A 23630-nucleotide genomic window follows, 5' to 3' on the forward strand; every position below is an offset into this window, starting at 1 on the left:
CGAGAGAGAGAGGAATATAACCGAGAGAGAGGAATATAACCGAGAGAGAGGGGAATATAACCGAGAGAGAGAGGGGAATATAACCGAGAGAGAGGAATATAACCGAGAGGGAGAGGAATATAACCGAGAGGGAGAGGAATATAACCGAGAGAGAGAGGAATATAACCGAGAGGGAGAGGGGAATATAACCGAGAGGGAGAGGAATATAACCGAGAGAGAGGGGAATATAACCGAGAGGGAGAGGAATATAACCGAGAGGGAGAGGAATATAACCGAGAGAGAGAGGAATATAACCGAGAGAGAGAGGGGAATATAACCGAGAGGGAGAGGAATATAACCGAGAGAGAGGGGAATATAACCGAGAGAGAGGAATATAACCGAGAGAGAGAGGGGAATATAGCCGAGAGAGAGGGGAATATAACCGAGAGAGAGAGGGGAATATAACCGAGAGAGAGGGGAATATAACCGAGAGAGAGGGGAATATAACCGAGAGAGAGCGGAATATAACCGAGAGAGAGAGGAGTATAACCGTGAGAGAGAGGAATATAACCGAGAGAGAGGGGAATATAACCGAGAGAGAGGAATACAACCGAGAGAGAGAGGGGAATATAACCGAGAGAGAGGAATATAACCGAGAGAGAGGAATATAACCGAGAGAGAGGGGAATATAACCGAGAGAGAGGGGAATATAACCGAGAGAGATGGGAATATAACCGAGAGAGAGGGGAATATAACCGAGAGGGAGAGGAATATAACCGAGAGAGAGGAATATAACTGAGAGAGAGGAATATAACTGAGAGGGAGAGGAATATAACCGAGAGAGAGGGGAATATAACCGAGAGGGAGAGGAATATAACCGAGAGAGAGAGGGGAATATAACCGAGAGAGAGAGGGGAATATAACCGAGAGAGAGAGGAATATAACCGAGAGAGAGGAATATAACCGAGAGAGAGGGGAATATAACCGAGAGAGAGAGGGGAATATAACCGAGAGAGAGGAATATAACCGAGAGGGAGAGGAATATAACCGAGAGGGAGAGGAATATAACCGAGAGAGAGAGGAATATAACCGAGAGGGAGAGGGGAATATAACCGAGAGGGAGAGGAATATAACCGAGAGAGAGGGGAATATAACCGAGAGGGAGAGGAATATAACCGAGAGGGAGAGGAATATAACCGAGAGAGAGAGGAATATAACCGAGAGGGAGAGGGGAATATAACCGAGAGGATGAGGAATATAACCGAGAGAGAGGGGAATATAACCGAGAGAGAGGAATATAACCGAGAGAGAGAGGGGAATATAGCCGAGAGAGAGGGGAATATAACCGAGAGAGAGAGGGGAATATAACCGAGAGAGAGGGGAATATAACCGAGAGAGAGGGGAATATAACCGAGAGAGAGCGGAATATAACCGAGAGAGAGAGGAGTATAACCGTGAGAGAGGGGAATATAACCGAGAGAGAGGAATACAACCGAGAGAGAGAGGGGAATATAACCGAGAGAGAGGAATATAACCGAGAGAGAGGAATATAACCGAGAGAGAGGGGAATATAACCGAGAGAGAGGGGAATATAACCGAGAGAGATGGGAATATAATCGAGAGAGAGGGGAATATAACCGAGAGAGAGGGGAATATAACCGAGAGAGAGGGGAATATAACCGAGAGAGAGAGAGGAATATAACCGAGAGAGAGAGGAATATAGCCGAGAGAGAGGGGAATATAACCGAGAGAGAGAGGAATATAACCGAGAGAGAGGGGAATATAACCGAGAGAGAGGAATATAACCGAGAGAGAGAGGAATATAACCGAGAGAGAGAGGGAATATAACCGAGAGAGAGAGGAATATAACCGAGAGAGAGGAATATAACCGAGAGAGAGAGGGGAATATAACCGAGAGAGAGAGGGGAATATAACCGAGAGAGAGAGGGGAATATAACCGAGAGAGAGGAATATAACCGAGAGAGAGAGGGGAATGTAACCGAGAGAGAAAGGAATATAACCGAGAGAGAGAGGGGAATATAACCGAGAGAGGGAGGAATATAACCGAGAGAGAGGGGAATATAACCGAGAGAGAGGGGAATATAACCGAGAGGAGAGGAATATAACCGAGAGAGAGAGGGGAATATAACCGAGAGAGAGAGGGGAATATAACCGAGAGAGAGAGGAATATAACCGAGAGAGAGGAATATAACCGAGAGAGAGGGGAATATAACCGAGAGAGAGAGGGGAATATAACCGAGAGAGAGGAATATAACCGAGAGGGAGAGGAATATAACCGAGAGGGAGAGGAATATAACCGAGAGAGAGAGGAATATAACCGAGAGGGAGAGGGGAATATAACCGAGAGGGAGAGGAATATAACCGAGAGAGAGGGGAATATAACCGAGAGAGAGGAATATAACCGAGAGAGAGAGGGGAATATAGCCGAGAGAGAGGGGAATATAACCGAGAGAGAGAGGGGAATATAGCCGAGAGAGAGGGGAATATAACCGAGAGAGAGGGGAATATAACCGAGAGAGAGGGGAATATAACCGAGAGAGAGCGGAATATAACCGAGAGAGAGAGGAGTATAACCGTGAGAGAGAGGAATATAACCGAGAGAGAGGGGAATATAACCGAGAGAGAGGAATATAACCGAGAGAGAGAGGGGAATATAACCGAGAGAGAGGAATATAACCGAGAGAGAGGAATATAACCGAGAGGGAGAGGGGAATATAACCGAGAGGGAGAGGAATATAACCGAGAGAGAGGGGAATATAACCGAGAGAGAGGAATATAACCGAGAGAGAGAGGGGAATATAGCCGAGAGAGAGGGGAATATAACCGAGAGAGAGAGGGGAATATAACCGAGAGAGAGGGGAATATAACCGAGAGAGAGGGGAATATATCCGAGAGAGAGCGGAATATAACCGAGAGAGAGAGGAGTATAACCGTGAGAGAGAGGAATATAACCGAGAGAGAGGGGAATATAACCGAGAGAGAGGAATACAACCGAGAGAGAGAGGGGAATATAACCGAGAGAGAGGAATATAACCGAGAGAGAGGAATATAACCGAGAGAGAGGGGAATATAACCGAGAGAGAGGGGAATATAACCGAGAGAGATGGGAATATAACCGAGAGAGAGGGGAATATAACCGAGAGAGAGGGGAATATAACCGAGAGAGAGAGAGGAATATAACCGAGAGAGAGAGGAATATAGCCGAGAGAGAGGGGAATATAACCGAGAGAGAGAGGAATATAACCGAGAGAGAGGGGAATATAACCGAGAGAGAGGAATATAACCGAGAGAGAGAGGAATATAACCGAGAGAGAGAGGGGAATATAACCGAGAGAGAGAGGAATATAACCGAGAGAGAGGAATATAACCGAGAGAGAGAGGGGAATATAACCGAGAGAGAGAGGGGAATATAACCGAGAGAGAGAGGGGAATATAACCGAGAGAGAGGAATATAACCGAGAGAGAGAGGGGAATGTAACCGAGAGAGAAAGGAATATAACCGAGAGAGAGAGGGGAATATAACCGAGAGAGGGAGGAATATAACCGAGAGAGAGGGGAATATAACCGAGAGAGAGGGGAATATAACCGAGAGGGAGAGGAATATAACCGAGAGAGAGAGGGGAATATAACCGAGAGAGAGAGGGGAATATAACCGAGAGAGAGAGGAATATAACCGAGAGAGAGGAATATAACCGAGAGAGAGGGGAATATAACCGAGAGAGAGAGGGGAATATAACCGAGAGAGAGGAATATAACCGAGAGGGAGAGGAATATAACCGAGAGGGAGAGGAATATAACCGAGAGAGAGAGGAATATAACCGAGAGGGAGAGGGGAATATAACCGAGAGGGAGAGGAATATAACCGAGAGAGAGGGGAATATAACCGAGAGAGAGGAATATAACCGAGAGAGAGAGGGGAATATAGCCGAGAGAGAGGGGAATATAACCGAGAGAGAGAGGGGAATATAACCGAGAGAGAGGAATATAACCGAGAGAGAGAGGGGAATATAGCCGAGAGAGAGGGGAATATAACCGAGAGAGAGGGGAATATAACCGAGAGAGAGGGGAATATAACCGAGAGAGAGCGGAATATAACCGAGAGAGAGAGGAGTATAACCGTGAGAGAGAGGAATATAACCGAGAGAGAGGGGAATATAACCGAGAGAGAGGAATATAACCGAGAGAGAGAGGGGAATATAACCGAGAGAGAGGAATATAACCGAGAGAGAGGAATATAACCGAGAGAGAGGGGAATATAACCGAGAGAGAGGGGAATATAACCGAGAGAGATGGGAATATAACCGAGAGAGAGGGGAATATAACCGAGAGAGAGGGGAATATAACCGAGAGAGAGAGAGGAATATAACCGAGAGAGAGAGGAATATAGCCGAGAGAGAGGGGAGTATAACCGAGAGAGAGAGGAATATAACCGAGAGAGAGGGGAATATAACCGAGAGAGAGGAATATAACCGAGAGAGAGAGGAATATAACCGAGAGAGAGGGGAATATAACCGAGAGAGAGGGGAATATAACCGAGAGAGAGGGGAATATAACCGAGAGAGAGGGGGGAATATAACCGAGAGAGAGAGGGGAATATAACCGAGAGAGAGAGGGGAATATAACCGAGAGAGAGGAATATAACCGAGAGAGAGAGGGGAATATAACCGAGAGAGAAAGGAATATAACCGAGAGAGAGAGGGGAATATAACCGAGAGAGAGGGGAATATAACCGAGAGAGGAATATAACCGAGAGAGAGGAATATAACCGAGAGAGAGAGGAATATAACCGAGAGAGAGGAGAATATAACCGAGAGAGAGGAATATAACCGAGAGAGAGGGGAATATAACCGAGAGAGGAATATAACCGAGAGAGAGGGGAATATAACCGAGAGAGAGGAATATAACCGAGAGAGAGAGGAATATAACCGAGAGAGAGGGGAATATAACCGAGAGAGAGGGGAATATAACCGAGAGAGAGAGGAATATAACCGAGAGAGAGAGGGGAATATAACCGAGAGAGAGGGGAATATAACCGAGAGAGAGGGGAATATAACCGAGAGAGAGGGGAATATAACCGAGAGAGAGGGGAATATAACCGAGAGAGAGGGGAATATAACCGAGAGAGAGGGGAATATAACCGAGAGAGAGAGGGGAATATAACCGAGAGAGAGAGGGGAATATAACCGAGAGAGAGAGGAATATAACCGAGAGAGAGAAAGGAATATAACCGAGAGAGAGAGGGGAATATAACCGAGAGAGAGGAATATAACCGAGAGAGAGGAATATAACCGAGAGAGAGGGGAATATAACCGAGAGAGAGGGGAATATAACCGAGAGAGATGGGAATATAACCGAGAGAGAGGGGAATATAACCGAGAGAGAGGGGAATATAACCGAGAGAGAGAGAGGAATATAACCGAGAGAGAGAGGAATATAGCCGAGAGAGAGGGGAGTATAACCGAGAGAGAGAGGAATATAACCGAGAGAGAGGGGAATATAACCGAGAGAGAGGAATATAACCGAGAGAGAGAGGAATATAACCGAGAGAGAGGGGAATATAACCGAGAGAGAGGGGAATATAACCGAGAGAGAGGGGAATATAACCGAGAGAGAGGGGGGAATATAACCGAGAGAGAGAGGGGAATATAACCGAGAGAGAGAGGAATATAACCGAGAGAGAGAGGGGAATATAACCGAGAGAGAGGGGAATATAACCGAGAGAGGAATATAACCGAGAGAGAGGGGAATATAACCGAGAGAGAGGAATATAACCGAGAGAGAGAGGAATATAACCGAGAGAGAGGAATATAACCGAGAGAGAGAGGGGAATATAACCGAGAGAGAAAGGAATATAACCGAGAGAGAGAGGGGAATATAACCGAGAGAGAGGGGAATATAACCGAGAGAGGAATATAACCGAGAGAGAGGAATATAACCGAGAGAGAGAGGAATATAACCGAGAGAGAGGAGAATATAACCGAGAGAGAGGGGAATATAACCGAGAGAGAGGGGAATATAACCGAGAGAGGAATATAACCGAGAGAGAGGGGAATATAACCGAGAGAGAGGAATATAACCGAGAGAGAGAGGAATATAACCGAGAGAGAGGGGAATATAACCGAGAGAGAGGGGAATATAACCGAGAGAGAGAGGAATATAACCGAGAGAGAGAGGGGAATATAACCGAGAGAGAGGGGAATATAACCGAGAGAGAGGGGAATATAACCGAGAGAGAGGGGAATATAACCGAGAGAGAGGGGAATATAACCGAGAGAGAGGGGAATATAACCGAGAGAGAGGGGAATATAACCGAGAGAGAGAGGGGAATATAACCGAGAGAGAGAGGGGAATATAACCGAGAGAGAGAGGAATATAACCGAGAGAGAGAAAGGAATATAACCGAGAGAGAGAGGGGAATATAACCGAGAGAGGGAGGAATATAACCGAGAGAGAGGGGAATATAACCGAGAGAGAGAGGAATATGACCGAGAGAGAGGGGAATAGAACCGAGAGAGAGGGGAATATAGCCGAGAGAGAGGGGAATATAACCGAGAGAGAGAGGGGAATAAAGCCGAGAGAGAGAGGGGAATATAACCGAGAGAGAGAGGAATATAACCGAGGGAGAGGGGAATATAACCGAGAGAGAGGAATATAACCGAGAGAGAGAGGGGAATATAACCGAGAGAGAGGAATATAACCGAGAGAGAGAGGGGAATATAACCGAGAGAGAGGAGAATATAACCGAGAGAGGAATATAACCGAGAGAGAGAGGAATATAACCGAGAGAGAGAGGAATATATCCGAGAGAGAGAGGAATATAACCGAGAGAGAGGAATATAACCGAGAGAGAGAGGAATATATCCGAGAGAGAGAGGAATATAACCGAGAGAGAGGGGAATATAACCGAGAGAGAGAGGGGAATATAACCGAGAGAGAGGAATATAACCGAGAGAGAGAGGAATATAACCGAGAGAGAGAGGGGAATATAACCGAGAGAGAGGAATATAACCGAGAGAGAGAGGAATATATCCGAGAGAGAGAGGGGAATATAACCGAGAGAGAGGAATATAACTGAGAGAGAGAGGAATATAACCGAGAGAGAGAGGAATATAACCGAGAGAGAGGGGAATATAACCGAGAGAGAGGGGAATATACCCGAGAGAGAGTGGAATATAACCGAGAGAGAGGGGAATATAACCGAGAGAGAGGGGAATATAACCGAGAGAGAGGGGAATATAACCGAGAGAGAGGGGAATATAACCGAGAGAGAGGGGAATATAACCGAGAGAGAGAGGAATATAACCGAGAGAGAGAGGAATATAACCGAGAGAGAGAGGAATATAACCGAGAGAGAGGGGAATATAACCGAGAGAGAGAGGAATATAACCGAGAGAGAGAGGAATATAACCGAGAGAGAGAGGAATATAACCGAGAGAGAGGGGAATATAACTGAGAGAGAGAGGAATATAACCGAGAGAGAGAGGAATATAACCGAGAGAGAGAGAGGAATATAACCGAGAGAGAGAGAGGAATATAACCGAGAGAGAGGAATATAACTGAGAGAGAGAAATATAACCGAGAGAGAGGGGAATATAACCGAGAGAGAGGAATATAACTGAGAGAGAGAGAGGAATATAACCGAGAGAGAGAGAGGAATATAACCGAGAGAGAGGAATATAACTGAGAGAGAGGAATATAACCGAGAGAGAGGGGAATATAACCGAGAGAGAGGAATATAACTGAGAGAGAGAGGAATATAACCGAGAGAGAGAGGAATATAACCGAGAGAGAGGGGAATATAACCGAGAGAGAGAGGGGAATATAATCGAGAGAGAGGAATATAACCGAGAGAGAGAGGGGAATATAACCGAGAGAGAGAGGAATATAACCGAGAGAGAGGGGAATATAACCGAGAGAGAGGAATATAACCGAGAGAGAGAGGAATATAACCGAGAGAGAGAGGAATATAACCGAGAGAGAGAGGAATATAACCGAGAGAGAGAGGGGAATATAACCGAGAGAGAGAGGAATATAACCGAGAGAGAGAGGGGAATATAACCGAGAGAGAGAGGGGAATATAACCGAGAGAGAGAGGGGAATATAACTGAGAATATTAAAAAGGGGACCTCTTATTCTTGAACTATGCCCCCTACTCTCCCACATTTTTTAAAACATCCTCTCAGAATCCACCTGATTTGATTTGATTTATTATCACATGTACCGAAGTACAGTGGAAAGTATTTTTCTGCTGCCAACGGAATGTACGCAGTACGTACATAGTAGACAAAAGAATAATCAACAGAGAACATTGACAAATGGTACATTGACAATCACTGATTGGTTACAGTACGGAACAAGGGGCCAAACAAAGTAAATACATGATCACACCCTCCAATCTCTCATATTTGAGGGAGATTCCTCTGAACTTCAATGTACAGCACAAACCTCCCAACCTTCCCTTGTATCATATAAGCCCTTGATTTTGGGAATGGGTCGCATGAATTTCTCTGAACTGTTTCTTATACAATTACGCCCTGTTTCAAATAAGGAGACCAAAACTGTACAAGTATGCCAGGTGTGCTCTCACTAACACCCTGTACCCACTGCAGTGAATCTTCCTCACTTTTATATTCAAGTCTCCTTGCAATAAACACCATCATTCCATTTGCCATCCTGTCGCACTCCGCCCAGTTCCCCCTGTCCCTCACAGTTCCTCAATCTCGCTCCATTTAAGGAATTTGCTGCTCTTCTATTCTTCCTGCCAAAGTGGACAAGTTCACACATTCTAATCTATCTGCCAAATATAAAAGTGAGGAAGATTCACTGCAGTGGGTACAGGGTGTTAGTGAGAGCACACCTGGCATACTTGTCAGCACAACCCACTCACTGAACCTATTTGTATCCTTTTGCTGACTCGTGACAAACAACTTTCCAATCAATCTTGGTATCATTATATACCATACATTTGGTCCCTTCATCCATGTAATTAAAGAGGCCCCAGCACCGATCCTTGTGGCACTCCACTAGTTACAGCTCGCAAACTTGTAAAACACCCATCTATCCCCACTCTCTGCTTCCTGGAGCTAACCAATTCTCAGTGCATGCTAATCCATTACCCACTGCACCACATACTCTTGTCTAGTAACGTTTGATGTGTAACTTTGCCGTTTGGAAATCCAAGTCCACCACATCTCAAGGTTCCCCCCTATCCACCTTGGCCTCTACTAAATGAGTTACACATGATTCCTCACTCACAAAACTGTATTGACTCTGACTGATCCTGCTAAGATTTTTAAATAACCTGTTATAACACCTTAATAATGATTCTAGCAATTTACCTGTGACAGATGTTAGACTCAGGTGAAGGCCCCTCTTTCCATCCAAAATAGATTATAGGACCTTGAATTACATTTTTGATTGATACAAGTCAAAGGAAGCCTTGTTTGCCCTCTGACCACTTCCACAGGCAATGGATTTTGCAAATCGGCACATCTTGTTCAACTGTAATAGTTTCCAGTTACAGCGAGGGTTTTATTCTGAAAGAAAATGCCACACTCACCCTCTGAATTGTTGTCATGGGTTGGAAATGTTTCTTCTTCTGCATATCCCATTGTAGATTCTGGCTTTGATGCAGGAGTGGGATAAGATCCAGGTACCGTGGTGGAGCCTGACTCCATGGCTATATTCAATTGGGACAGGTTGGTTTTGCTGCTCATGGCTTCAACAAGAGCTGAAAATGGAAGGACTAATGTCACTTTTAGATATTAAGTATTGATAATTAAACAGGGAGCATCAAAAATAATGTTACAATCCATCATATTAAATATTTTCATTTTCATTCATAGGAGCAACACAGAATGACAATTACTTGGAATAAACAACAAGAATGGAGGGAATTATGTTGACTGCAAAAAGGCCGAGAGATGGAGAGTTATGATGGAAGAGAGGGTCTGACACACTGGCTGTTGTATCTCTGGGTTTCCACAGAGAGACAAGATTTGGAGATGCCCAGATTGGATTTCTTACAAGCAGGATGAGAGGTTTATTAGGAGGTGTTACTGATATAATCTAAGATGGGGGACTGAAGCCCAAGCGAAAACACGCTCTGCTGATGTCACTACAGATCATGTGACGTTCCACCAGCAGGGATGTGTTCTCTGATACATAGCGCCTTCCTCCTTTACTAGTTCAGTGCAATGACAACTGCTTAACATTTTTACAAAAGATCCACTCATACATAGTCTCTATACATATATTGTTGGACTTGACATTCTGGAACCTGACTACTTGTGACCTGGGACATGTCTTCATCCTCTTCAGTAGGTGGTGTACTTTCTGAGAAGTTACTCCAGTGTCTGTCACGATCGGTATTAGAAACAGAATCAAACTTCTCCCTGTGTTTGATCTCAGTTTGGATGTATCACTGTTTAGATATTCCAAGGGACATATTTCTTGAGACGTTTCAGTGATTTCACTTTGTGAAGCTGGTGGTTGGTCAGTATGATGTTGCCAAACTCTCTCATCATCCATCTGCATGGGGTGCAATATTGGACCTGTCTTTGTTGGGATCACAAACGGTACCCATTTCTCATTGGTGGTGTAGCTTCTGGTTAGCGCTTGCTCTCCTTAATTGAATACTCACTTTTTAGAGTATTGCTCTTTCCCAGCATTCTGTGCTTGTTGTTGTTGTTTAACAATCTTCAAAGTATCAGGTGGTATCAAAAGATCAAACTTTGTTCTCAGTTTCCCTTTGAACAGCAGCATTGCTGGTGAACTCTGTCCTTGTTCCAGGAATATATTAAGAATGTGTTCATTCTTCTTGCCAATGTACCATGGTCCTTCAATGCCTTGATGGAATGCTTTACTGACTGTATGAATTGTTTGACCAAACCATTTATTGCAGGATGATATGGAGCTGACTTGATGCAGTGTAACCATTTCCCTTTAAGTCGTCTTCAAACTCCTTAGAAGTTAATTGAGCACCATTATCACTTATGATCTGCTCCGGTGAACCAAATCTTGCAAATATTTTGTCCAACTTCTCAATAGTTTGTTCTGCCAATGTGGATTTCGTTATCACCGTCTCCAGCCATTTGGAGTGCGCACCGACAATCACTAGGAACATGTGACTCTTCACTGGACCAACGCAGTCTATGGGCTGGATTCTTCCGCCCCAAGATCGGAATGGGCAAGACGAGGACAATGGAAAAGTCAATTGACCTCGTCCGGGGGCTCTCCAGTCGCTGAGCAGGTGTGGCCGGATAATCCCGCCCTATGTGTATTCACTGTCATGGCTGTGTCGGTCATTCCCATGAATGTAAGGTTACAGAGGTGAAATATTTATTAGTTTTGCACAGGACTGGCATTTCTCTTTGATTGAGCAACTAAAAATAACTGCGTGTCAATTCCTTCATCCTCATCACACCAGGATGTCCCTCATGTAGTTGGTCAAGGACTTGATTAATAAGAGATCAGGGGTTATGGGGAGAAGGCAGGAGAATGGGGATGAGAAACATATCTGCCATCATCAAATGGGGAGCAGACTCAATGGGCCAAATATATCTTATGGTGGAATAATTACTCTGAATACCTATTTTAAATCTGGAGTATCCATTTCTTTATTTTCCCAATTAAGGGACAATTTAGCGTGGCCAATCACCTATCCTGCACATCTTTGGGTTGTGGGGGTTAAACCCATGCAGACACAGGGAGAATGTGCAAGCACCACACGGACAGTGACCCGGGACCGGGATTGAACCCAAATCCTCAGCGCCATGATGCAGCAGTGCTAACCACTGCATCACTGTGTCGTCCTCAGAATACCCATAATAAAACTCCACTCTGAACTGTCAACTAAAGTCTTCTTGTGATGTGGGGCTTGAAGTCAGAATTTTGACAATGCACATTTGTCATCGTTCCTTTTTGGACCATGTCCATCACCTTCCCATCACTGGACCAGTTCTTGTGCATCTCTGTACTGAAAATGAAACAACCGGTACATTATCCACGAGTGAATAATACAGGATGGTGATGAAATGTTCTTCAGGTTCACGCTTGGCTTGTAATAGCAATCGTGCCAAAGCACCAGTATTTGCATGTTGCTTGGATAAGATATTGTACATCATACGTAAAAGCGGCGATAATACCATGGTATGGCCTCTTCAATTAAAGCCTCCAGACCAAATTTGATTTCAACTTCTAATAATAGATTGTCTCAGGTATCAGTGATACAGCTGCACCTGTATCAACTTCCGTTTTGATTTGATTACCATCAGTTTTGGGAATACCCAGAAATGTTGATTGCCCCATACCGACAAGACGCCTGGTTTCAGCTCTGTCGTTTCCTGTGGGGTCTTGAATCTCATCCACTAACTTACAGACACAACCAGTCTGTTTAGAGTATTTTCTTGCACAAACAGTGGTTTTCTGAGCCCAGATTGCTTTGGCAATGTAGCCCTTTTTGACACACTTCTTGCACATTTTTCTCTACTGCAGCATTCCTCCACTGAGTGTCTAACCTGTGTACATTGATAACATGGTTATACTCTCACAGCCTTGTTTTTGACAGTCTGCATTTCGTGGGTCATCATTCCAGCCCCTATCTGTGAAACTCTTCTTATTGTTAGATCCATAGATGCGGCAACTTCCACAGCAGCTTTGAGAGTTAAATTGCTTATAGGAAGCAGCATCCTCTGAATAGCTTAACTGCAGAGTCCACATATCAGTCTATCACAAGGGGTGTCATCCAATGTTGCACCAAACTTGCAGTATTTTGCAAACCTTCTTAAAGTTGCTACAAATTGGAAAATGCTTTTACCTTCTTCTTGATTACGGCAGTGGAACCGAAACCTTTCTGCGATTAACAATGGTCTAGGTGAGAAATGCCTTTGGTCACTGTCTGTGTGGAGTCTGCACGTTCTCCCTGTGTCTGTGTGGAGTCTGCACATTCTCCCCATGTCTGCCTGGGTTTCCTCCGGGTGCTCCGGTTTCCTCCCACAAGTCCTGAAAGACTGTTAGGTGAATTGGACATTTTGAATTCTCCCTCTGTGTACCGAACAGGTGCCGGAATGTGATGACTAGGGGATTTACATAGTGATTTCATTGCAGTGCTAATGTAAGCCTACTTGAGACAATTTTTAAAAAATAATTAGAGTACCCAATTCATTTTTTCCAACTCAAAAAGTCCACTGAAAAACACAGGATCCACTGAAAAACACAGTACCCACTGTAAAACACATACCCCACTGAAAACACAGAACCACTGAAAAACATAGAACCCACTGAAAAACACAGGATCCACTGTCAAACACAGGATCATCTGAAAAACAGAACTCAGAGAAAATACAGAAGCCACTGGAAAAGACAAAGCCCAAAGAAAACACAGAACCACAGAAAACCACTGAAAAACGCAGGATCCACTGAAAAACACAGAACTCATAGAGAAAACACAGAATCTACTGAAAAACATAGGGCGCAATTCTCCGCACTCCCGACGGTGCGGAGAATAGCGTGGCTCGTAAAATTTTACGGCCACGCTGTTCCGACGCCCTCCCGCTATTCTCCCCCCCCCCCCACGCCTGACTCCCGATACGAATCGCTGCCGCCGTTTTTTTACGGCCGGCAGCGATTCTCAGCTGGCCGATGGGCCGAGTTCCCAGCCCTTTACGGCTGTTTTTACGAACGGCAAACACACCTGGTCTGGCCGTTCGTAAAAACGGCCGTAATCTCTCGATCTTTAAAACCATGGCACCGATTGGCACGGCAGTACCACGGCCGTGCCAAGGGTGCCATGGGCCCACGATCGGTGCCCACCGATCGCGGGCAGCAGGTCCGATACCCGCGCACTCTTTGTCCCTCCGCCGCCCCGCTGTATCACTTCGCGGGGCAGCTGAGGGGCATCCCGGCCCGCGCATGCGCGGGTTTCGCGCAAATGCGCGATGACGTCATCCGCGTATGCGCGGGTTGGAGTCTTCCAATCCACGCATGCGCGGCTGACGTCATATGACGCGTCAGCCGGCGCTAACTCTGGCAAGCGGGCTTAACAAAATTCGTTAAGCCCGCGATGCCGGAGTTTACGGCGTCGGCATGCTAGCCCCGACCGGGGACCAGAATCGGTTCCCGGTCGGGAAGGGGCGCGCTGGCGTCAAACCCGCCCGGATTTGACGCCAGCCTTACGATTTCTCCCCATATGGGAGAATCGCGCCCATAGAATCCATTGATAAAACACGGAACCCACTTAAAAAACATAGAACTCACTGAAAAGCGCAGAAGCCACTGAAAAACACAGAACCCATTTAAAACACATAACTCACTGAAAAACATAGAACCAATGAAAAACATGGTAGCCACTGTAAAACACCGGACCCACTGAAAAACACAGAACCCACTGAATAAACACAGATCCCACAGAATAAACACAGAACTCACAGATAAACATGGAACCACTGAGAAACACAGGATCCACTGGAAAAACACAGGACCAATGAAAAACACAGAACCAACAGTAAAACACAGAGCCCACACAAAACACAGAATTACTGAAAAACACAGGATCCACTGAAAAACACTGCACCTACTGAAAAACACAGAATGCACTGAAAACACAGAACCACTGAAAAACACAGGATCCATTGCAAAACACAGAACCCATTGAAAATAAAACAGAACTCAATGAAAACACCCCACTGAAAAACACAGAACCCACTGAATAAACACAGAACCCACTGAATAAACACAGAACCCAGTGAATAAACACAGAATCCACTGAATAAACACAGAACTCACTGAATAAACACAGAACCCACTGATAAACATGGAACCACTGAGAAACACAGGATAAACTGGAAAAACACAGGACCAATGAAAAACACAGAACCAACAGTAAAACACAGAGCCCACACAAAACACAGAATTACTGAAAAACACAGGATCCACTGAAAAACACTGCACCTACTGAAAAACAAAGAATGCACTGAAAACACAGAACCACTGAAAAACACAGGATCCATTGCAAAACACAGAACCCAGTGAAAATAAAACAGAACTCAATGAAAACACCCCACTGGAAAACACAGAAGCTACTGAAAAACATAGAATCCACTGATAAAACAGAAAACCCACTGAAAAACACAAAACTTACTGAAAAACACAGAACCGACTGAAAAATACAGAACCGACTGAAAACCCCAAAACCCACTGAAAAACGTGGAACCCACTGAAAAACACAAAGCCCACAGAATACACAGATCCACTGAAAAACACAGAACCCACTGAAAAATCCCAAAACTCACTGAAAAACACAGAACTCACTGATAAGCAAATAACCCAATGAAACACAGGGAAACCATTGTAAAATACATAGCCCACTGAAAAACACAGAACCCACTGAAAAACACAGAACTCATAGAAAAAACACAGAGGCCACTGAAAAATAAAGAATCCACTGATAAAACACAGAACGCACTGAAGAACACAGAGCTCACTGAATAACATTGCGCCCACTGACAAAACACAGAACCACCCCCCCCCCCCCCCGGAAAACAAAGGAACCATTGAAAAACCCAGAACCCACTGAAAAACACAGAACCCACTGAAAAACACAGAACCCACTGAAAAACACAGAACCCACTGAAAAACACAGAACCCAATGAAACACAGGGAAAACACTGTAAAATACATAGCCCACTGAAAATACAGAACCACAGAACTCATAGAAGAAACACAGAACCCACTGAATAACATAGAATGCACTGAAAAATACAGAACTCATAGAAAAACACAGAACCCACTGAAAAACACAGAACCCACAGAAAAATACAGAACATACGAAAAACACATAATCCACTGAAAAACACAGAACATGCGAAAAACATAATCCACTGAAAAACACAGAACCCACTGAAAAACGCAGAACCCACGGGAAAAAAAACAGAACCCACTGAAAAATACAGGACATACGAAAAACACATAATCCATTGAAAAAAACATAATCCACTGAAAAACACAGAACCCACTGAAAACCGCAGAACTCACTGAAAAGCACAGAACCCAATGAAACACAGGGAAAACACTGTAAAATACATAGCCCACTGAAAACACAGAACCACAGAACTCATAGAAAACCAGAGAACCCACTGAAAAACACAGCATCCATTGAAAAACACAAAACCCACTGAACAATACAGAACCCACTGGAAAAACACATAACTCATAGAAAAAACACAGAAGCTACTGAAAAATAAAGAATCCACTGATAAAACGAAGAACTCACTGAAAAACACAGAACCGACTGAAAAAACACAGAACGTACTGAAGAACACAGAGCTCACTGAATAATATTGTGCCCACTGACAAAACGCAGAACCCACTGAAAAACGCAGAACCCACTGAAAAACACAGAGCCCACTGAAAAACACAGAACTCATAGAAAAACACAGACCCCACTGAAAAACATGGAACTCACTGAAAAATACAGATCCCACAGAAAAACACAGAACCCAAAGACAGAACCCACTAAAAGATACCAAATTCACAGAAAAATATAGGACTCACTGAAAAACACAGAACCCACTGTAAAACACAGATCTCATTAAAAAACACAGAACCCACCAAAATACACAGATCCCACTGAAATGCACAGAACACACTAAAAAATATGGAACTCACTGAAAAATATAGGACTCACTGACAAGAACACTGGACCAATGAAAAACACAGAACCTACTGAAAAACATAGAAACCACTGAACAATCACAGATCCCACTTAGATCCCACTTAGAATGCATAACTCACTGAAAAACACAGAGCCCAACGAAAAACCCAGTACCCATTGTAAAACACATACCCCACTGAAAACACAGATCCACTGAAAAACACAGGACTCATAGAAAAAATACGGAACCGATGAAAAACATAGTATCAACTGAAAAACACAGGATCTACTGATAAACACAGTATCGCCTGAAAAACACTGAACCCACAAAGAACACAGAGCTCATTGAAAAGCACAGAGCCCATTGAAAAGCACAGAACCCACTGAACAACACAGAACCCACTGAAAAACACAGATCCCACTGAAAACAAAGAGCCCACTGAAGTGCACAGAACACACTAAAACATACAGAACTCACTGAAAAACACAGAACCCACTGAAAAACACGAAACCCACTGAAAAACACAGCATTCATTGCAAAACACAGAACCCACTGAAAAACACAGAACCCACTGAAAAACACAGAACCCACTGAAAAACAGGGAACCCACTGGAAAACTCGGAACCCAGTGAACAGCACAGAACCCACTTAAAAACACAGAACTCATGGCAGCACGGTGGCGCAGTGGGTTAGCCCTACTGCCTCATGGCGCCGAGGTCCCAGGTTCGATCCCGGCTCTGGGTCACTGTCCGTGTGGAGTTTGCACATTCTCCCCGTGTTTGCGTGGGTCTCGCCCCCACAACCCAAAGATGTGCAGGTTAGGTGGATTGACTACGCTAAAATTGCCCCTTAATTGGAAAAAAATAATTGGGCACTCTAAATTTATTTTTAAAAAAACAAAAAAAAACACGGAACTCATTGAAAAACATAGAACCGACTGAAAAACATAGAACCAACTGAAGAACACAGAACCCAAAGACAGAACCCACTAAAAGACACGGAATTCACAGAAAAATAGACACAGATTTCATTACAAAAACACAGAACCCACTAAAAAAACACAGTTCCCGCTGAAAATCACAGAACCCACTGAAAAACCCAGAACGCACTGAAAATCACAGAATCCACTGAACAACACAGAACCCACTGAAAAACACAGGACCAACTGAAAAACACAGGACCAACTGAAAAACACAGAGCTCACTTAAAAATGCAGACCTCATTGAAAATCACAGATCCCACTGAAAACAAAGAGCCCACTGAAATGCACAGAACACACTAAAAAAATACGGAACCCACTGAAATACACAGAACCCACTACAAAACAGGGAACCCCCTGGAAAACACTGAACCCAGTGAACAGCACAGAACCCACTTAAAAACACAGAACTCATTGAAAAACACAGAACCTGCTGAAAAACACAGAACCAACTGAAAAACAGAACCAACTGAAAAATACAGAATGCACTGAAAAATACAGAACCCACAGAAAAAATCACAGTATCCACTGAAAAACACAGAACCCACTTAAAAACACAGAGCCCACTGAAAAACACAGAACCCACTGCAAAACAGATACTCCACTGAAAAACACAGGCCTCATTGAAAAACACAGCGCTCACTGGAAAACACAGTACCCACTGAAAAACAGAGAACCCACTGAAAAACACAGAAGTCACTGTAAAACACAGAACCCACTAAAAGACACGGAATTCACAGAAAAATATAGGACTCACTGAAAAACACAGAACCCACCAAAAAACAAAAATTTCATTTAAAAACACAGAACCCACCAAAAATCACAGAACCCACTGAAAAACAGAATCACTTTAAAACACAGGATGCACTGAAAAACACAGAAACCATTGAAAAACACAGAACCCACTGAACAACACAGATCCCACTGAAAAACACAGGACCCACTGAAAAACACAGAACCCATTGAAAAACACAGAACCCATTGAAAAACACAGACCTCACTGACCAACACAGAATCCACTGAAAAACACAGAATCCCTTGAAAAAGCACAGAATCCTCAGCTACATACAGAATGCACAAAAACACACATCACCCACAGAAAAACACTGTTAAGACTGAAGGAAAGGACTCCACATGAGGCCAGGTAGACGGGATACAACCCGATTTAATTACAATACATTAATTACTCTTCTCTCCGCAGGTTCTTCCTCCCTGACCTAGGGTTCCTGTGGGGTTCCTCCAATCAGGGGGAGGCTCTCTCCCCCCTCTCAAACCACCTGGGGAGCCGGTGTAGGAGGGGAACTGGATCCAATACAGGTTTTGGCCCCTTTGGAGGTCATAACAAGAACAGAACCAACAGAAATCACATCACCCATAAAATTATAGAATCATAGTATCCCCACAGTGCAGAAGGAGGCCATTCAGCCCATCAAGTCTCCACCGACCCTCTGAAAGAGCGCCCGACCCAGACCCAGTCCCCACCCTATTTCCATAACCCCACCAAACCTTTTGAACACTTAAGGAGCAATTTATCATGGCCAACCCCCTAACCTGCACGTCTTTGGACTGTGGGAGGAAACCGGAGCACCCGGAGGAAACCCACGCACACACGGGGAGGACGTGCAGACTCCGCACAGACTCCTGAGACAGGAATTGAAACTGGGACCCTGGAGCTTTGAGGCAGTAGTGCTAAGCACTGTGCCACTGTGCCACCCCAGGTCCCTGGCACTGTGAGGCAGCAGTGATAACCACTGTGACACCGTTCTGCCCATTGAATCTATTTCAACTGCCCTTCATGTAATGTGTACTAGAATGGTGGCAGTGTGAGATACACCTGAATCTCAGCTGTCTCCAAGAGGGAACTCAGAGACAACAGCTCAGTAAATACCCCAGCAGCCTGATCACAAGTTGAGAAATCAAAGTTAAATGGAAGTGGGACCTGGGTCATTGGGATTCATTCACAGAAAGGGAGAGACAGAAGCGATGACTGTGAGTGAAATGTACCAATTGACCCATTGTCCGAGGGCTGTGTGAATACTATGACACAGCTACCCTCTGAAAAGCAGATTTGGTTATTTAAGTACTTACTTGGTGCCAACAGAAGAGCCAGAATCAGTCTCCCGCAGGCAATGATTTGAATACAGAACATCGTGGCTGTGATGTCTCCTGTCACTGACTGACCAAAGAGCTTAAAACAAACTTGGTCTTAGTGCTGGAAACAGGAAACCACAGGCGTGTCTCTATCCGGAGAGGAGAATGTGTTTTGTTATGCTCTTGACGTAGCATAAGCTGCTTCCTTGATGTGCACTCTGACAAAGGAAGGTTCAGACTTGGAGATAGCTTTAACACGTTTATTAAACTGTTAACAATTCTCCTACTTGGATTCGACTCTCCCATTAATCCTGCTATAGCTACTCAGACTATCTAACCAGTCTGCTACAATCCACGTGGTGGGTGTGATGTGTTGAATCAACCCTGTGTCTGTGCTCACTGAGTGTCTCCACTGGAAAGAGGAAGATCATGTGTGCTGTGTCCTTTATATATGGGTTGGTGTAATGCCCCCCTGTGTGTATCGTGAATGCCCATTGGTCGTGTCCTATCTTACTGACCTATTGGTTGAGTGTCTGTGTGTGATGTCTCTGCTGCTCCCTCTAGTCTCTAGCTAGTCTACGTGTACTTACATTAACCCCTTGTGTATTTACAGTGATGCATGTCACCACAGAATGATCATTAACTAGTAATCTGTTCTTACTGCACACGAACCCCACCACCTGGAGGTTCCCCTCCAAGTCACTCACCACCCTGACTTGGAAATATATCGGCCGTTCCTTCACTGTCGCTGGGGCAACATCCTGGAACTCCCTCCCTAACAGCACAGTGGGTGTACCTACACCTCAGTTACTGCAGTGGTTCAAGATGACAACTCACCACCACCTTCTGAAGGGAAACTAGGGATGGGCAATAAATGCTGGCCTAACCCGCGATGCCCACATCGCATGAAAGTATAGAGGGGTTAAAGGGAGATGGGGAATAGGTGGGGAGGTGGATTTGAGACCAGGAAGACATCAGCCAGGATCTGATTGAATACAGAGCAGGCTCGAAGCGCTGAATTGCCGACGTCTGCTCCTAATTCCTACATTCCAACGGGTAAAAGAGATTTAATTGACTCTTTGAATAAACCATTCTCAGAGTTCTCTCTGTTGTCTTGGGGTCAATATTTATCCCTTTTTAAAAAAAAATAATTTTTATTGAAATTTTTTGAAAAATATATATCAACAAAACAATATAATAATAAACACCCCCCGGCACCCGAAACAACGCATATAACACACCCCCACCCCTCCCAACCCCAATAAACAACAGAATAAATTAACAATAAGCAAATTAACTTAAACACTATCCCCCTAAGCCCCCCCCCCCACTTTCCCCCCCTCCCCCCCGGGTTGCTGCTGCTGCTGACCTAGTACCTTTACGTTGAGCCAGAAAGTCGAGGAAAGGCTGCCACCTCCTAAAGAACCCTTTTACCGACCCCTTCAGGGCGAACTTGACCCTTTCCAACTTAATGAATCCCGCCATGTCATTAATCCAGGTCTCCACACTCGGAGGTATCGCATCTTTCCACTGCAGCAAGATCCTCCGCCGGGCTACTAGGGACGCAAAGGCCAAAACATCGGCCTCTTTCACCTCCTGCACTCCCGGCTCCACCCCAACCCCAAATATCGCGAGTCCCCAGCCTGGCTTGACCCTGGATCCCACCACCCTCGACGCCGTCCCCGCCACCCCCTTCCAGAACTCCTCCAGTACCGGGCATGCCCAGAACATATGGGCATGGTTCGCTGGACTCCCCGAGCACCTGACGCACCTGTCTTCACCCCCAAAGAACCTACTCATCCTAGATCCGGACATGTGGGCCCGGTGCAGCACCTTGAACTGGATGAGACTAAGCCTCGCACATGAAGAGGAGGAGTTCACCCTCTCAAGGGCGTCCACCCATGTCCCCTCCTCAATCTGCTCCCCCAGCTCCACCTCCCACTTAGCCTTCAACTCCTCTACCGCCGCCTCCCCCACCTCCTGCATTACCTGATAGATGTCAGACACTTTCCCATCCCCGACCCACACCCCCGAAAGCACCCTATCCCTTACCCCCCGCAGGGGCAGAAAAGGGAACCCCTCCACCTGTCACCTAGCAAACGCCTTGACCTGAAGGTACCTGAACATATTCCCGGGGGAGCTCAAACTTCTCCTCCAGTTCACCAAGGCTCGCGAACCTCCGGTCAATAAACAGGTCTCCCAACTTCCTAATGCCCGCCCTGTGCCACCCCAGGAACCCGCCATCCATGTTCCCTGGGACAAACCGGTGGTTCCCCCGCAGCGGGGCCTCCACCGAGCCCCCCCACTTCCTCCCTGTGTCGCCTCCACTGCCCCCAAATTTTGAGGGTGGCCGCCACCACCGGGCTCGTAGTGCACCTCGTTGGAGGGAGCGGCAGCGGCGCCGTTACCAGTGCCTTCAGGCTCGTGCCTCCGCAGGACGCCATCTCCATCCTTTTCCATGCTGCCCCCTCCCCCTCCATTACCCACTTGCGTACCATCGAGACATTAGCCGCCCAATAGTACCCAGAGAGGTTGGGCAGTGCCAGCCCCCCTCTATCCCTGCCCCGCTCCAAAAAGACCCTCCTTACCCTCGGAGTCCCGTGCGCCCAAACAAATCCCAGAATGCTGCTATTCACCCTCCTAAAAAAGGCCCTCGGATCGAAAATGGGGAGGCACTGAAACAAAAACAAAAACCTCGGGAGCACCGTCATTTTAACGGACTGTACTCTACCCGCCAACGAGAACGGCAGCATGTCCCACCGTTTAAATTCCTCCTCCATCTGCTCCACCAACCTAGTAAAATTGAGCTTGTGCAGAGTCCCCCAGCTCCTAATATTTATCCCTTAAGTATCATCACTAAATCATATTACCTGATCATTTATCTCACTATTTGTTTGAGATCTGGCTGTGCGCAAACTGGCTGCCATGTTATCTCCATTAGGACATTAGATTATTACTTCAAAATGTTTGATTGGTTGTAATGTGCTATGGGGCATGGTGAGGATATGAATAATGCTGCAGATATGAAAATCTTTCCTTCCTTCCTCATTCTCAGGACAATGTTAGGTTACATATGGAAATGAACAGCAGAGGTTGGAGGAGTGCAGAGAGAGACTTTGTGAGGGAGGAGGGGGAGGGAGATTGAGGAGGGAAATGTTACTCTTGTTCTTACTCTGGGTTTTGTGTTGGGCCAGGAATCACTTGTTGTTGAGTTTGCATGTGCTGCAACCATTTTGTGAATCTAATGATGCTAACTACAGTATTACTGAGCCATTGGCAGCACTCCCAGCGTGGACTCCTGTGATATTCAAATTGAGCAGCTCAGGGGGCTTTTGTGATGGAGTTCAACCTTCTCAAATTCTGTAGTGTTCATTTACTCAATCCTTATAATTAACATCAGGAATCAAATTGCGACCCATTTCTTGCACTCACACGTTCTTTCTCTCGCTATAAAGAGTTGTTTGAGATTGTGGCTGGCATGGTCATTGAGATAAGTTTTACGTAAACAGGAAGCTGTTTCCTGTGTTTGGAGTTGAACCATCATTACCAGGCTGCGCATCACTGATAAATGTGACAGGGTGGGTGTCTAAACATTCTCTGCTGAAACTCCAAATGTGAACAAAAAGATTTGTGTCACAGGCAAAAGATGCCAGTTTCCTGGGTAGGACCCCCAGAGCCAAGATTACGAGGTCTTTTTTGTATTAATTCAGGGGGTGTGGGCATGACTATACAGGCAACCTGTAACTAATGGAATGGCTCAGGGATCAGTGTTGGGCCTCAATTATTTATGTTGAGAGTGATTTTGAACCCAAACTCACTGTCTTCGGGATCAGTGACCCGGGCAGGAAATCTTTTGAGAATCAGGAAACACAATTCTCGCAAAATATCATTTGCGGGTCATTACTACA

General features: G+C 45.2%; 1 protein-coding gene across 1 annotated transcript in view; it reads right to left on the bottom strand.

The window, feature by feature from the left end:
- The window catches only part of LOC119954300 (receptor activity-modifying protein 1-like), a 30429-nt gene extending 10493 nt beyond the window's left edge, over positions 1-19936 (bottom strand). The window contains exons 1-2 of the mRNA XM_038779410.1: positions 19720-19936; positions 9560-9730 (exon numbers count right to left, since the gene is read on the bottom strand). Of these exons, the coding sequence (XP_038635338.1) occupies positions 9560-9730; positions 19720-19780 (232 nt within the window). The 5' untranslated portion in view covers positions 19781-19936. The remainder of the gene's footprint in view (positions 1-9559; positions 9731-19719) is intronic.
- Between the last annotated feature and the right edge of the window lie 3694 nt (positions 19937-23630).

Source organism: Scyliorhinus canicula, chromosome 19, assembly GCF_902713615.1.
Source record: "Scyliorhinus canicula chromosome 19, sScyCan1.1, whole genome shotgun sequence".
NCBI lineage: Eukaryota > Metazoa > Chordata > Chondrichthyes > Carcharhiniformes > Scyliorhinidae > Scyliorhinus > Scyliorhinus canicula.